Source organism: Danio aesculapii, chromosome 22 (genome assembly GCF_903798145.1).
Source record: "Danio aesculapii chromosome 22, fDanAes4.1, whole genome shotgun sequence".
Classification (NCBI taxonomy): Eukaryota; Metazoa; Chordata; class Actinopteri; order Cypriniformes; family Danionidae; genus Danio; species Danio aesculapii.
In genome coordinates, this window is record NC_079456.1 from 2285585 (window position 1) to 2301032 (window position 15448).

A 15448-nucleotide genomic window follows, 5' to 3' on the forward strand; every position below is an offset into this window, starting at 1 on the left:
GTTGGCGAGTACGACTTTTCCAAGTTTGTATTAATAATATCGCAAAGGATGATCAGTGAACGGACATTATGAGAGTCGACCATGGCGGATGGGTTATATGGAGCACATGAAAACTTTAGTAATTAATAGTTTGTGGTGCTTTTTGTTTTCTAAAGGCTTTTATGATTTCCTGTTTATAGATGTGCTACTGCTAACAATCTAATTAGATTATTAGTATACTTATTTGATATTTAAACTACTGAAATAAATGTAAACATTGTTATTATTCCTAATTACAATAATAATTTGTTCATCCTGAAAACAGTATAAATGATGCTGATCTGATTGCTAAACCTGAATGACTTGTTTGAGTGTGTTTATGTTTTGTGGTGCATCATGGGTAATGCAGTCAGGAGATGGTAAAGTCTAGATTGGATACGCGGCTGGCCGGAAGTGCGATATGCACATTGATAAAGCAGCATTTTTTTTATGACACTGTATAACAATAATTAATATTTTTACAGTACTGTGACGGTTGCGTTTAGGGTTGGGGTGGAAGTAGGTGTTAAAAAATACAATTTATTGGGTAATTTAATAGATAACATAACTAATACTCGGTAAAACAACTGTTTTTACGTTACCGTGATGGTTGGGTTTAGGATTGGGGTGGGGGTAGACGTTAATAAAATACAATAAATGAGAAATGTAATAAATAATTTAAATAACTCTCGTCAACTTCTGGTCGCAAACATTTTCAATCCAGCAACCTCAGGAGACCCAAAAAAATAAGCATGCAGCTGTAAGCAGAATGAAAGTGAAAGAGAGACTGAGGGAGGAAAAATACGGCAATTTAAGAGGTCATAATGCCAAGTGCCAATGTGTTTTTTTTTAATCATAGCAGAGAGGAGAAATTAATGAAATATTAATGACTTACTGTGCTTTTATCAGCAGAAGGGCAATAACTTCACTATTAAAATGAACTATTAAAAGGTGAATTATCATCCATCAATCCTCTGGGAGGATCTCTGCTTTGATTGACTATTTATTATTAATTAAAAAGCAGACTTTTGGGCTGATGCTCAAAATAGTGAACTTTTATATTATACACACACACACGCGCACACACACACACAAAACGACGTCTAATGGTCATATTTAACACAAGTGTTGGATGAAGTGAACATGTAGGTGACAACGTGCATTAATTTGAGTATTATTTAGAATAGAATACACTTACAGATTAATTCTGTTTGGTCAGGACTCAGTAATGTCTGATTTTATCAGAAATACTTGTTAAATGTTTGAAATTACACATTTAAACCTTCCCTACATGTTAATATGTTGACTTGAAGAATGAAGTCAAATACAGCTCGTTGTACTGTGCAATGTGATTAACTTTGAGTGTTTATGTCAGCAGTTTTTATTTTCTCCTCATTCATTATTCTGATGTCTTTAGATCTACACATTTGCCACGTTAGGTTAATTTTAAAAGCTTCAGCTGAGTAATCACATATTGTATCACCTACATGGTATAACTATTGTAGGGATTTATTGCATCAATGAATCAGATTTCTCTGTTTCTTCTCCTGAAGCTCTGCCGCCATCAGTGAAAGACAAAGACAGAGTTTATTGAAGGACAGTGAGAAGATGAGTGATCCAGAACCCTGCAGAATTAAACAGGAAGAGACTGAAGAACTAATAGGTTTGTGTTTATTCATTACTCTTCAATAATGAGACTGTAGAACAGTGAGGTTGTTCATCTTTAAGCACTTTATAATCTACTGTATACTCTATTGCTACTATGCCCACAAGAGGGTACAGGTGAGCACAATAAGCAAATGAAAACCAGATCAAGCATCGCAGCTTTAAAAAAAAAAAAAAAAAGAAATAACACTCGCTTTTAACATGCATAACCTTTTAAACAACTGTTCTTAAGCAGAATATAATTTCCTTAAAGAGCCCATATTATGGGTTTTTGAAAATGCCCTTCCATAAAAGCCTCGTCCATTTTGTGAGGTGCGTGATGCAGCGGGCGAAAGTATAAATCAGCCTTAGGATGTTTGTTTGTTTTTTCTGTAGTTCAATGGTTCATCTAACCCAGGCATGTCCAAGCTCGGTCCTGGAGGGCCGGTGTCCTGCAAAGTTTAGTTCCAACCCCAATCAGACACACCTGGGCTAGCTAATCAAGCACTTACTAGGCTTTCTAGAAACATCCGTGCAGGTGTGTTGAGGCAAGTTGGAGCTCAAATCTGCAGGACACTGGCCCTCCAGGACCGAGTTTGGACACCCCTGATCTAACCTGTCGTCAGTACTGTTCAATTTGAATACATTTTTTTTACCACTAATTTTGCATTGTTTATGTGTGTGCGTGTTTTTGATATTGTGATATAGGTCTTAAATTTAATACTTAATGGTCTTAAAAAGGTCTTAAAACGTCTTAAATTTGACATTATGATATCTCCAGAAACCCTGGTATAGGGAGGATCGGCTCTTTAATGTTTATTGACACCCTTCATAGAAAGATTGAAGAGATGGGAGGAATATGAGAAACTACCTTTATTGGATGATAGCAGGATAGAACCGTAAAATACGGGAGAATCCTGGGACAGGTTGACAGGTATGCAGCTTACACGTCACTGTTCCCGCTGTTTGGTGCTCTTGCTTCAGAATAGTACGGCAGCTTTTCCGACCGTGCGATGAGCATGCGAGTGTTACGGGTCCCGGCAGCGGAACTCATAGGCAGATTAAAAGTGCCTGAATTATCAGGAGAAACAAAATCACATTCAGACATTAGTGTCTTTCCCCAGGCGCAGCATAGTAGCATCTGTTTTTTACAAATCATGTACTGAAAATATATCCTCACAAATCATGTTTCAATTAATCAAACATTCAGTTTTGTTCTCTTTGCTTTTCTCTTTTTTTTACCACAGTGAATTCTTCAAATACTTATACACTCTGTACTCTCTTATCATGAACACATATAAATATTGTACCTTCTGTATATTTATCAGTATGATACAGAATGCACTTGAAATTCTTTTTCAACCATCTTTTTCCTTTTTCTTTCCCTGTAAATACCTCTGTTTATAACCATTTACCATAAAACTACTAAACTCACAGAACAACAGTTACACTTAACACCAATTCCCAATGTTACTCTCTGGTCTCATAAACTTCATACATTAGCAAATATACAACCAATATATACAAATAAGTCGTTTTCTGTTCAATTATCACATACTGAGTAAAACACATATTATTTACTGGGGAGTCAGTTATAACAAACATAACTCAAACCAACTGTCATTTTACCGGTACCTTCATCTGAATCACACTACTCAACTGTAATTAAGCTATTCACTATAAAACGCATAGGAAATATGTACTCACATGTTTTTACATGAATTATAATAAACACATTGACTTTTTTATAAAACATACCTGAATTATCAGGAGAAACAAAATCACATTGAGACAGTGTCTTTCCCCAGGCGCAGCATAGTAGCATCTGAAGTAAACACAAGGAGTATCGCCATGGTAACCCAAAGCGCAAGCTTTCTCAACTGCTGATGTTATTTTGTTTCAAACACAGTCATTAGTAGTGATAATAAATTACTTTTGACAGTATATAAATAAATAAATACATTAATAACGAAACAAACATTAATATTGTGAATACACAATTGTATATCACATGAACAACCTCTATAATGAGCTGACCTTCCCGTACACAACGTAACTCAGCGCGTACTCGCTGATTGATGTGACTAAACAACCAATAGATTTAGAACAGAAGAAACACAGTGAATAGGCTTAAAGCGACGCTGCTTTTCTTGTGACGTTATTGATAACGTGCGAAATTCAGATGGAGGGCAGGATGTAATATGATAAAGCAACTATGGTTTTGGGAAACACTCGTCATAACATTGACCATTTCCTAAATGATACTATGGTAATTCATCCTCTAAGGTAAACTAGCTTCTTAAAATGTAACTTATTTACTTAATTTTCAGATGTCATATTGAAGGTGAGTGAAGATGAGGAGGAACATCAGGTCAAAGGTGAAGGAATAACTTACGCTAACACCGAGCATGGTGTTTTAACGGAAGGAACAGCTGGAAAGTCTTTCACATGCCCTGAGTGTGGAAAGAGTTTCAGACGGCCGTCAGGTTTATCACAACACAAGAAGATCCACGCTGGTGTGAGAGAGCATGTGTGCTCTGAGTGTGAGAAATCTTTTACTAAAGCTGGAGACTTGAAACGACACCGAAGGATCCACACTGGAGAGAAACCGTACAAGTGTTCACACTGCGACAAGACGTTCAGCCTCTTACAACCACTGAAAGTACATGAGAAGATTCACACTGGAGAGAAACCGTACACATGTACTCAGTGCGGGAAGAGTTTCAGACAATCGTCATCTCTTTATAAACACACGAAGATCCACACTGGAGAGAAACCACACCAATGTGATCAGTGCAGCAAAGCATTTTCAAGGCCTGCAGATCTGAACGTCCATCTTAGAGTTCATACAAAGGAGAAGCCGTATTCGTGCTCTGAGTGTGGAAAGAGTTTTACACGGCAGTCAAATTTAACAGTACATCAGAAGATCCACACTGGAGTGCGAGAACTTGTGTGCTTTGAGTGTGGGAAGACTTTTATTAGAGCTGGAGACTTGAAACAGCACCAGATGAATCACACCGGAGAGAAGCCGCACGTCTGTTCACACTGCAACAAGAGATTCGGCCATTTAGGAGGCCTGAAAACACACCAGAGGATTCACACTGGAGAGAAACCGTTCACATGTATTCAGTGTGGGAAGAGTTTCACACAATTAGCACATCTTAATGAACACGTGCTGATCCACACTGCAGAGAAAACGCACAAGTGTGATCAATGCGGGAAGACGTTTTTGAGGCCTTACGAGTTGAAGAGACATCTTAGAGTTCATACAAAGGAGACGCCTTTGTTAGTAAAGAGTTTCACACATCAACACAATTCACCTTGCTAAACACTCTCCTCTGTATTCTCCAAATCAGATTTCACAGTTAAACATGTTTATGTTAACGAATTCCAATCGTTTGGTAATGGGACAACATGTGCGCACTCGATCACAATTAGCACAATCCCCACCTGTGAACGTACATATCCAGCAGTGCAGTGGAATATCCAGTGGTTTGACTCCAGGGTGTTTGGGAAATGCCAAAAAAACACTTTATGTCTAAAAATGACGGTGGCTCAGTGGTTAGCACTGTCACCTAACAGCAAGAAGGTCACTGGTTTGAGTCCTGGCTTGGCCAGTTGGCATTTCTGTGTGGAGTTTGCAAGTTCTCCCCATGTTAGCGTGGGTTTCCTTCGGGTGCTCCGGTTTCCCTCACAGTCCAAACACATGTGCTATAGCGGAATTGATGAACTAAATTAGCCATAGTGTATGAGTGTGTGTGAAAATGAGTGCGTATGGGTGTTTCCCAGTACTGGGTTGCAGCTGGAAGGGCATCCGCTGTAAAACATATGCTGGAATAGTTGGCGGTTCATTCTGCTGTGGCAACCCTGATAAATAAAGGGACTAAGCTGAAGGAGAATGAAGAAATGAATGTATATTGTGATGCACTTTACATACATTTGCTAAATTATACTCTTTTATTTTTTTATTCCTTTATGATCTGTGTTTTCCTCCAATGTGTGAATAAACCTGGCAATAAAACTGATTCTGATTCAGTATCGAGTCTTCTGAGCGTCTTTGGTAGTGTTCGAAATGGCACACTGGCTTACTGCCGTATATACAGTAAACAATGGCTACAACATTTTTAAGAAAAGTGTGTAAGGCAGTGTACACTATGCCAGTGTTTCTCAACCACGTTTCTGGAGGACCACCGGCACTGCATGTTTTGGATGTCTTCTTTGTCTGTCACACCCATTTCAGGTCTTTCAGTCCCTGCTAATGAGCTGATGATCTGAATCAGGTGTGATTGATTAAGGAGACATGGAAAATGTGCAGAGCTGGTGGTCCTCCGGGAACATGGTTGAGAAACACTGCACTATGCAATCATTTTCAACCCAGTGAGCGCCCAGGATATATGCCCAGGAGCTATGTTACGCCCAGGAGCTGTTTTTTTTTTTACAGTTATCACGAATCCACTAGAGGCCGCTGTGTACGTTTTTTTGATATCTCTAATTTCTCTCGCTAGTGCCGTCCACACCTGCTGTTCTCGCGTAAATCCACCAGAGGCCACTGTTGGCTGACTGACTGACTGACCGATCGACTGAACCACCCTCCTTCTTCCCTAAACCCAACCGAAAGTGTTTTAAAATGCACAGATTGACCAGCGCATGTTGACACCACACTGATTGCTTTGGTTCGAACCTGTTGAAACGAACCAAAATTCAGTCATGTGAAAAAATCCAAATCACTCATTGGACAGATGTTATTGAACGTAGTTCCTAAACTGCATTTCGATTGGTCAGAATTTACGTGCGGGAAAATGCTAATAGAACTCCCGCAAGTAAACAAACCGGCAGACTTTTTATTATGAATGGATGACTGCACGGGCAGATTGTATCCTTGGTCATAGTATACTATATATAGTTTGTATATATCACTTTATTTCAGTGGTGCTCAACTCTGTTCCTGGAGATTGACCTTCCTGCAAAGTTCAGCTCCAACCCTGATCAAACACACCTGAACCAATTCATTAGGAACCTGAGCAGCGCTTGATAATTACAGGCAGGTGTGTTTGATATGGGTTGCAACAGAAATCTGCAGGAAGGTCGATCTCCAGGAACAGGCTTGGTCACCCCTGCTTTAGACAGTTTCAAGAATGAAACGTCGCTGCAAGAAAACCCCAATGTTTTTCTGCATGGCAAACGGCGAGGGTGCATCGCAAGTCACTTCAGGAGGAGGCGTGAATTAATTTAGCTAAACTGCAACCTAAACTGTTGGCCATCCACAAATATTGCCAACGATCCATGAGGTAATGTTTAAAATTGTTGGTAAAGCGCTGTCAACAGATATTTTTTTCCTCCACATCCCATAATGCACAGCGCATCTGACTATGCCAGCTGTTTTTTTGCATGTTGAGTCAGTTCTAGTTTGGATTATGTTCTTACCCCAAATGAACTGCTTCACGGTTCGTTTGAAAGTGTACCGAGACCACCTCTTCAAGGAGGTCTCGGTACACTTTTTTAGTCTGCTTTTGGTGCGCACTCGAGTGCGATTTGCTGCATTCACACCTGCCCAAACGAACCGCACCAAGAGGGAAAACCAACTCTGTTGCCCAATTTGTGTACTATTCATAGTGTATATATATATATATATATATATATATATATATATATATATATATATATATATATATATATATATATATATATATATATATATATATATATTACATACTGTAAAAAAAAATGAGTCAAATAGAGTATGAGTAGGAGCTTGTGTACTTATTTGAGTTATATTTAACAGATTCTGGATAATATAGTATTGCATGCATATAGAACATTTGCATACTAAGCACAACATAAACACTGAACACTGCAGAAGTAGTAAGAGAAGTATGATAGCATGGCATTTCTAACACAGCCTTTACTTCTTTACGCTCCAGTCCGGTAGGTGGCGGTAGTGCGGCTTTTTGTTGGTTTGCCTTCCGCCGCAAAACAACGAGATGAAGAGTCTTTAGAGCTGAGGTGAGTCGTTGACGCTTTTTCTCGTGTTTACACAACAATAAAACACACTTTACAGTTTATTAAAGCGACAATCTGCGACTAGTTTCTGCATTGAGTTCACCTCTATCTGTGTGTCTGCTGACCAAAACAATACAGCAGCCAGAGAGCAGCTCTGAGAGGAAGATATGAGCTGTGTTTGTGTTTATCTGTTACGAGTTTATCAACGTTTGTTTCCGTAATATCGCCAAGTATGATCTGTGAAGGGGATAATGGGAACCTACTGCGGCAGATATATAAAGTTTGATGCTAAAAAACAATAAATTAATAGTTTGTGGTGCTTTTTATTTGGGATAAATGCTTGGTATTTAAACTAGATGTTGATATGAATGCAGTATCGTGCAAACCCTCAGTATAATAGCTGATCTGCACTTCCTGAATGGGGTTTTAATTTAATCTGACACTCATCAATATGATCAGAGCTACTGAAATCCTCTTTATTTCATGTCAATAGTTCCTATTTTATCCTCATTCATTATACTGATGTCTTCAGTTCTGCATCATAATGTGTTTATTTCCTCAATAAGTGTAAATGAATCAGATTTCTCTGTTTCTTCTCCTGAAGCTCTGCTCCCATCAGTGAAAGACAAAGACAGAGTTTATTGAAGGACAGTGAGAAGATGAGTGATCCAGAACCCTGCAGAATTAAACAGGAAGAGACTGAAGAACTAATAGGTTTGTGTTTATTCATTACTCTTCAATAATGAGGATGAACAACAGTGAGGTTAAGGATTTCCAGGGGCATTGCTAGACATGAACCCCTCTCCTAACCCCCCCACCCTCCGATTTCTTTTTAATATTTATTACAAATAAATATATTTTTAGTCATTTGTCAATAAATATAATAATATTATAAATAAAGTATTATTATACAATTACTATTCTAAACAAATAACAAAACTAATCCTAAATGTAATTCAATGTAAAGACAGAGCTGTAGTGATATGCTAAGATCACTTAAGAAATCTTTTGCATGAATATTAATTATGACAATTCTGAATAAATAGAAAAAAAAGTTTTATAGAATAATTCGTTGTCTTCGACCCAATGAATTAATGTTATTAAGTCTTACCTCCCTGACTCACCATCCCTCCTTTCTGCTTCATAGCCATGCTTCATCAAAATAAGATCATCATATCATTTAAACTTTAGGGGCCCTATCATACACCCGCAATAAGGCGCAAGGTGTGTTTGGAGTGATTTGTTGCTATTTTTAGACCAGCGCAACTGCAATTTTCATGTTTTTTTTGCCACAATGTTTAAATGGCAAATTCATTTGCACCACTTTGGACTCATGAGTGTGCTGGTTTAGAAAAGAGGCATGTTAAGGCGCATTGTTGGAGCGTTGCTATTTTGAGGAGCTGAAATAGACCACGCTATTGACCAGCTGAAAGCTGCTCTAAAGTCCAGCGCAGAGTGCGTTAGTTATGCACCTGTGAAGGTCCAAACGATTACACATTGCTTAATACACACAGGATGTACAGCAATACACAAATAACTTTGCAGATAAAAACAATTAAAGGATAAAAATGTTACAAAAATTAGTATTTTCTACATAAATATAAAAACCACTTGATCTCGGGGGCTTTTTCAGTGTAATCATAACCGTTTGCATCTGTATAATGTTATTATTATTATCAGTATTATTTTTTAGTTGCAGATTTATATTTGTTTTAATAAACACAAGTTTAGATTTGTCCAGCTGTGGGGTTTTGGAGACGTCTGCATCACCATATGGGGCATAATAACAGGACGTGTGTTTGGATATAACTCAGTGTTTTGACCACACTTCATTATTATTGTTCCTTTATTGGTTCTGGAAATTAGAACTGAATTTAGAAATAGTTTTGAGCAAATCTTTGCGCTTAAATGAAATCAAATATGTAGACTAATGGATGTGTTCAGTGGAGTGAGTATCCACCGTTTCCTTACTCCACTAAAGTAAAGAGAAAGTAAAGAGGCTGAATGGAGGAGGCTCATTCTTTATCCTCGCGCTGCAGATGCTCTGTTTAACTGTTTTCTCGCTAGTGAATTGTTCAGTTATTCCATATACAAACTCCACCATGTAAATAGCAAATGCACCATGGCACGATGCAACTGACTCTTAAAGGGAATGAGTGTGTGAGGCCAACAAACACGACGTAGCTTTCACTTATGATGAACAGAGTTTCCATAATTATACTTTATTTATAGATAAAGGTCTGTGGTTCTGTATACAATGACTTTATCTTGCTGGAGTTTATAGCCATTTCACTTAACTTCAGAACACATCAATGCCGCTCTGTAGGTCTGTTGGAGACATTCATAAATATTCCTGGCAAATCTAATAAATTTTGGAGACATACTCGCTACATAAATGCACTAAATTGCACTTCAGCAGCGTTTATTTGAGAGCGCACAAGAAGATCTGTGTTTGAGCAGCGTGTATTTGAGAGCGTGCAAGAAATTTTGTGCATGAACAGAGGAAATTGGCATGTAAGCAAAGAGATTCGCATGCTCGTAATACATGAATGCGATTTCGACTTCTAAAACTGCGCTCACAACATTTGTCATTGAAATAACGCCATAGGTAGTTGGAAGATCTGTGTAAAAGTCCTGCTTCCACAGCTGGAAGAAATCCTGGAGGAAACACTGACATACATTCTTGCATGTTATTGTATATTTAGTTCACTAATTCAGGTTAATCGAGTAATATTAAAATGATAAAATGCACTCGATTATCAGTGGAAGTGCTCAGTGAATTGAAACTCGCCTCCTAAAATGTGACTTGCTTATTTTTCAGATGTGATTGTGAAGGAGGAGAGTGAAGAACTGAGTGAAGATGAGGAGAAACATCATGTCAAAAGTGAAACTGAAACAAATGCAGATCACAGTATCTTAATAGAAAGAACAGCAGTGAAAGGTTTAGTATGCACTGAGTGTGGAAAGAGTTTCAAGCACAAATGCTCTCTCAACGTCCACATGAAGATCCACACTGGAGAGAAACGCTACAAGTGTTCACACTGCGAGAAGAGCTTCATTCATTCAGGACATTTGAAACGGCACCAGAGGACTCACAGTAGAGATAAACCATTTCACTGCACTGCTTGTGGGAAGAGTTTCAAACATTTGTGTTCGCTGCAAAAACATGCAATCAAGCTTCACAGTAAGTAAATCATACAAACTTCCAGGCCTCCATTAAAAGGACGTTTATAGATGTTCAGTGTAGCATATCAATGTAAATAACAAACCATGAAAAAACTCTACCCAGCAACGTTTTCACAACCAGAACAAAATTTAAAAATTGTCGCAGTTTTATTATTTCTGGATTTAGTTTCAGTTTGTTCTGTATTGCTGGATTTAGTTTCAGTTTGTTCAGTATTTCTGCATTTAGTTTCAGTTTGTTCAGTATTTTTGTATTTAGTTTCAGTTTGTTCAGAATTTCTGGATTTAGTCTCAGTTTGTTCAGTATTTCTGTATTTAGTTTCAGGTAGTTTAATATCTCTGGATTTAGTTTCAGTTTTGTTCAGGATTTCTGGATTTAGTCTCAGTTTGTTCAATATTTCTGGATTTAGTTTCAGTTTTTTTTTCAGTATTTCTGGATTTAGTTTCAGTTTTGTTCAGTATTTCTGGATTTAGTTTCAGTTTTGTTCAGTATTTCTGGATTTAGTCTCAGTTTGTTCAGTATTACTGGATTTAGTCTCAGTTTGTTCAGTATTACTGGATTTAGTCTCAGTTTGTTCAGTATTTCTGGATTTAGGTTCAGTTTTTTCAGTATTTCTGGATTTAGTTTCAGTTTTTTTCAGTATTTCTGGATTTAGTCTCAGTTTGTTCAGTATTACTGGATTTAGTCTCAGTTTGTTCAGTATTTCTGGATTTAGGTTCAGTTTTTTTCAGTATTTCTGGATTTAGTCTCAGTTTTTTTCAGTATTTCAGGATTTAGTTTCAGTTTTGTTCAGTATTTCTGGATTTAGTCTCAGTTTGTTCAGTATTACTGGATTTAGTCTCAGTTTGTTCAGTATTACTGGATTTAGTCTCAGTTTGTTCAGTATTTCTGGATTTAGGTTCAGTTTTTTCAGTATTTCTGGATTTAGTTTCAGTTTTTTTCAGTATTTCTGGATTTAGTCTCAGTTTGTTCAGTATTACTGGATTTAGTCTCAGTTTGTTCAGTATTTCTATATTTAGTTTCAGATAGTTCAATATTTCTGGATTTAGTTTCGGTTTTGTTCAGTATTTCTGGATTTAGTCTCAGTGTGTTCAGTATTTCTGGATTTAGTCTCAGTTTGTTCAGCATTTGTGGAATTAGTTTCAGTTTGTTCAGTATTTGTGGATTTAATCTCAGTTTTAGTCTGTTTAGACTGTCTGATTTAGTGTGGATTTAGTTTTAGTTTGTTTAGTATTTCTGTTTTTTTTTTCTTTTGGTTTCATTATTGAGGCATGCCGTGAGCAAAATGACCACTACAGATTGTTTATGTTTACTGTGAGAAGTAATTTTAGAATGTGAGTTATTGAATGTGTCACAGAACGTCAAACACCAGATAAGTGTTCTTTTGTGTAAACGTTTGGCGGGTTTTTGTTGTCCTTCAGTTTGACATTGTGAGATCTTACAGTGTGACATGGTTAAAATGTTTGTGCATTCTGACATGCTACATTCACATATGAATATTAAAAATTGCACAATGTGAGCCGAGCTTTACAGTTAAGACTTGTATGGACACCTGGGAACGACAGTGACTCCAAAATAGTGTAAATGCTTTCAATTGTTACGGTTTCGACTCAATAAGAGGAGCGTAACTGCACAGGCTTAATGTTTAATGTGTGAAGTTTTGGACGTGTAACACACAGCCTACAGCAGAGCTAATCCTTTAAAGATGTTCATGCCTAATAAAGAGTCGCGTGCCTACTCTACATCTCTTTCTTAAACTGTAACTCTGCTTCTTTATTTTATTTTCAGATCTGATTGTGAAGGAGGAGGAGACTGAAAAACTGAGTGAAGACATGAAAGACCACCTTAGTGTTCATGCAAAGGAGAAAATACACTCATGCTCTTGGTGTGGAAAGAGTTTTATACAGCAGTCGCATTTACGAAAACATCAGAGGATCCACACCGGAGAGAAACCGTGCACGTGTCCTCAGTGTGGGACGAGTTTCACACAATCGTCAAACCTTCTTCGACACATGCTGATCCACACTGGAGAGAAAACACACAGATGTGATCAGTGCGGCAAAACTTTTTTTAGACCTTCAGAGCTGACGATCCATCTCAGAGTTCATACAAAGGAGAAGCCGTATTCATGCTCTGAGTGTGGAAAGAGTTTTACACAACAGACTCATCTAAAATCACATCAGAACATCCACACTGGTGTGAGAGAGTTTTTGTGCTTCATGTGTGAGAAGACTTTTATTAGAGCTGCAGAATTAAAGCGTCACATGAGGATCCACACCGGAGAGAAACCGTACGTCTGTTCACACTGCAACAAGAGATTCGGTCAATTAGGAGGTCTGAAAAGACATGAGATGATCCACACTGGAGAGAAGCCGTTCACATGTTATTAGTGTGGGAAGAGTTTCACACAATTAGCACATCTTAATGAACACGTGCTGATCCACACTCGAAACACACAAGTGTGATCAATGCGGGAAAACGTTTTTGAGGCCTTACGAGTTGAAGAGACATCTTAGAGTTCATACAAAGGAGACGCCTTTGTTAGAAAAGAGTTTTATACATCAACACAATTCACCTTGCTAAACACTCTCCTCTGTATTCTCAAAATCAGATTTCACAGTTAAACGCGTTTATGTTAACGAATTCCAGTCGTTTGGTAATGGGACAACATGTGCGCACGCGATCACAATTAGCACAATCCCCACCTGTGTAAGTACATGTCCAGCAGTGCAGTGGAATATCCAGTGGTTTGACTCCAGGGTGTTTGGGAAATGCCAAAAAACGCTTTATGCCTAAAAATGACGGTGGCTCAGTGGTTAGCACTGTCACCTAACAGAAAGAAGGTCACTGGTTTGAGTCCTGGCTTGGCCATTTGGCATTTCTGTGTGGAGTTTGCATGTTCTCCCCGTGTTGGCGTGGGTTTCCTCCAGGTGCTCCGGTTTTCCTCACAGTCCAAACACATGTGCTATAGGGGAATTGATGAACTAAATTGGCCGTAGTGTGTGTGAATGAGTGTGTATGGGTGTTTCCCAGTACTGGGTTGCAGCTAGAAGGGCATCCGCTGTGTAAAACATATGCTGGAATAGTTGGCGGTTCATTCTGCTGTGGCGACCCCTGATAAATAAAGGGACTAAGCTGAAGGAGAATGAATAAATGAATGTATATTGTGATGCACTTTACATACATTTGCTAAATTATATACTTTTATTTTTTTATTCCTTTATGATCTGTGTTTTCTTCAAATGTTTGAACAAACCTGGCAATAAAACTGATTCTGATTCAGTATCGAGTCTTCTGAGCGTCTTTGGTAGTGTTCGAAATGGCACACTGGCTTACTGCCTTGTATAGAGTACACTACTAGAGTACTACAGTACTGGCTGCTAGATTTTTAAGAAAAGTGTGTAAGGCATTGCACACTATGCCAGTGTTTCTCAACCACGTTTCTGGAGGACCACCGTCACTGCATGTTTTGGATGTCTTCACACCCATTTCAGGTCTTTCAGTCCCTGCTAATGAGCTGATGATCTGAATCAGGTGTGATTGATTAAGGAGACATGGAAAATGTGCAGAGCTGGTGGTCCTCCAGGAACATGGTTGAGAAACACTGCACTATGCAAACATTTTCAACCCAGGCTCGTTTTGAAAACGTACCGCTGTATACATTTCTGGAGAGTGCCAAATACGCCTAGGAGCTACGTTTTTTTTAAGCAGTTTTTGTTATGACGAATCCACTAGAGGCCGCTGTGTACGCTTTTTCATATCTCAAATTTCTCTCGCGAGTGCCATTCGTATATGCTGTTCTCACGTAAATCCACCAGAGGCCACTGTCCACTTACTGACTGACCAATCGACTGACCCACTCACCTTCTTCCCTAAACCCAACCAACAGTGTTTTCCAGAGCACCAATTGACCAGTGCCCACCCACTTCCCTAAACCCAACCGACAGTTTTAAATAGTAATCCAGAAAAAGAAAAGCCCTCGCGGCTGTCTGATTTCTACCGCCTTTTCAGATTTTACCACATTCTCACCCTGTTATTTACTTGTTTATTTTACTTTAAGGATTCAGTTTTTGTCTTCCCTGCTTTCTGGAACCGTTTTTCACCGGAATCAAACCTCCTCATCGTGGTCAACTCTGCTCTGTGTCTCAAGTCCGCCGACGTACATGGTGAGCTACTGGGCAAACTGGTAACAGCGGGAAAGCCGTTTACACTGAGGTTAGCGGTCAGCTGGTAAGCATGAAAAGAAAAGGCATCATACCGCCCCCTAGAGTTTGTTTTAAAGACGAAATGCAGCCTTTCGTACTTCTGCCTACATAATTCGCGATCTCCAGAAACATATACAGGGCTCCGTTTTCAGAATGAGCCTGTGTTGAACATTTTTCAAAGGGTTGTGCGCTATAAGGTTGTCAAATGACATGCGTATACTGAATATTGATGCACAGATACTCAAATTGTTACATTATAAATACATGTCTCAACACAAAATAAATGTATTTTTAATAATTATAACGCTTTTAACTGTATGATGTAATGTACAAATAACTGATTATATGTAAATTAATGTGTTTCACTAGTGTTTAAAGCTATTTATGAGCTCATACA

At 38.3% G+C, this 15448-nt stretch overlaps 2 protein-coding genes across 2 annotated transcripts; both read left to right on the forward strand.

Moving 5' to 3' along the window:
* Window positions 1–935: 935 nt before the first annotated feature.
* On the forward strand, window positions 936–5697 carry LOC130215621 (oocyte zinc finger protein XlCOF26-like). Its single transcript, XM_056447469.1, has 2 exons — window positions 936–1681; window positions 3993–5697. The coding sequence occupies exons 1-2, from the start codon at window positions 1627–1629 to the stop codon at window positions 4988–4990; spliced, it is 1053 nt and encodes a 350-aa protein (XP_056303444.1). The 5' UTR covers window positions 936–1626; the 3' UTR covers window positions 4991–5697.
* A 4277-nt stretch (window positions 5698–9974) lies between these two features.
* Window positions 9975–14181, forward strand: LOC130216548 (zinc finger protein 501-like). Its single transcript, XM_056448443.1, has 3 exons — window positions 9975–9984; window positions 10484–10846; window positions 12635–14181. The coding sequence occupies exons 1-3, from the start codon at window positions 9975–9977 to the stop codon at window positions 13234–13236; spliced, it is 975 nt and encodes a 324-aa protein (XP_056304418.1). The 3' UTR covers window positions 13237–14181.
* The last annotated feature ends 1267 nt before the right edge of the window (window positions 14182–15448 follow it).

Bases quoted from the DNA above. Each gene is read 5' to 3' on its own strand.
- LOC130215621 (XM_056447469.1), top strand. From the start codon at position 1,627: ATGAGTGATCCAGAACCCTGCAGAATTAAACAGGAAGAGACTGAAGAA. The intron at 1,682-3,992 runs GTTTGTGTTTAT...CTTAATTTTCAG, and splicing joins AGAGACTGAAGAACTAATAG to ATGTCATATTGAAGGTGAGT.
- LOC130216548 (XM_056448443.1), top strand. The intron at 10,847-12,634 runs GTAAGTAAATCA...TTTTATTTTCAG, and splicing joins ACATGCAATCAAGCTTCACA to ATCTGATTGTGAAGGAGGAG.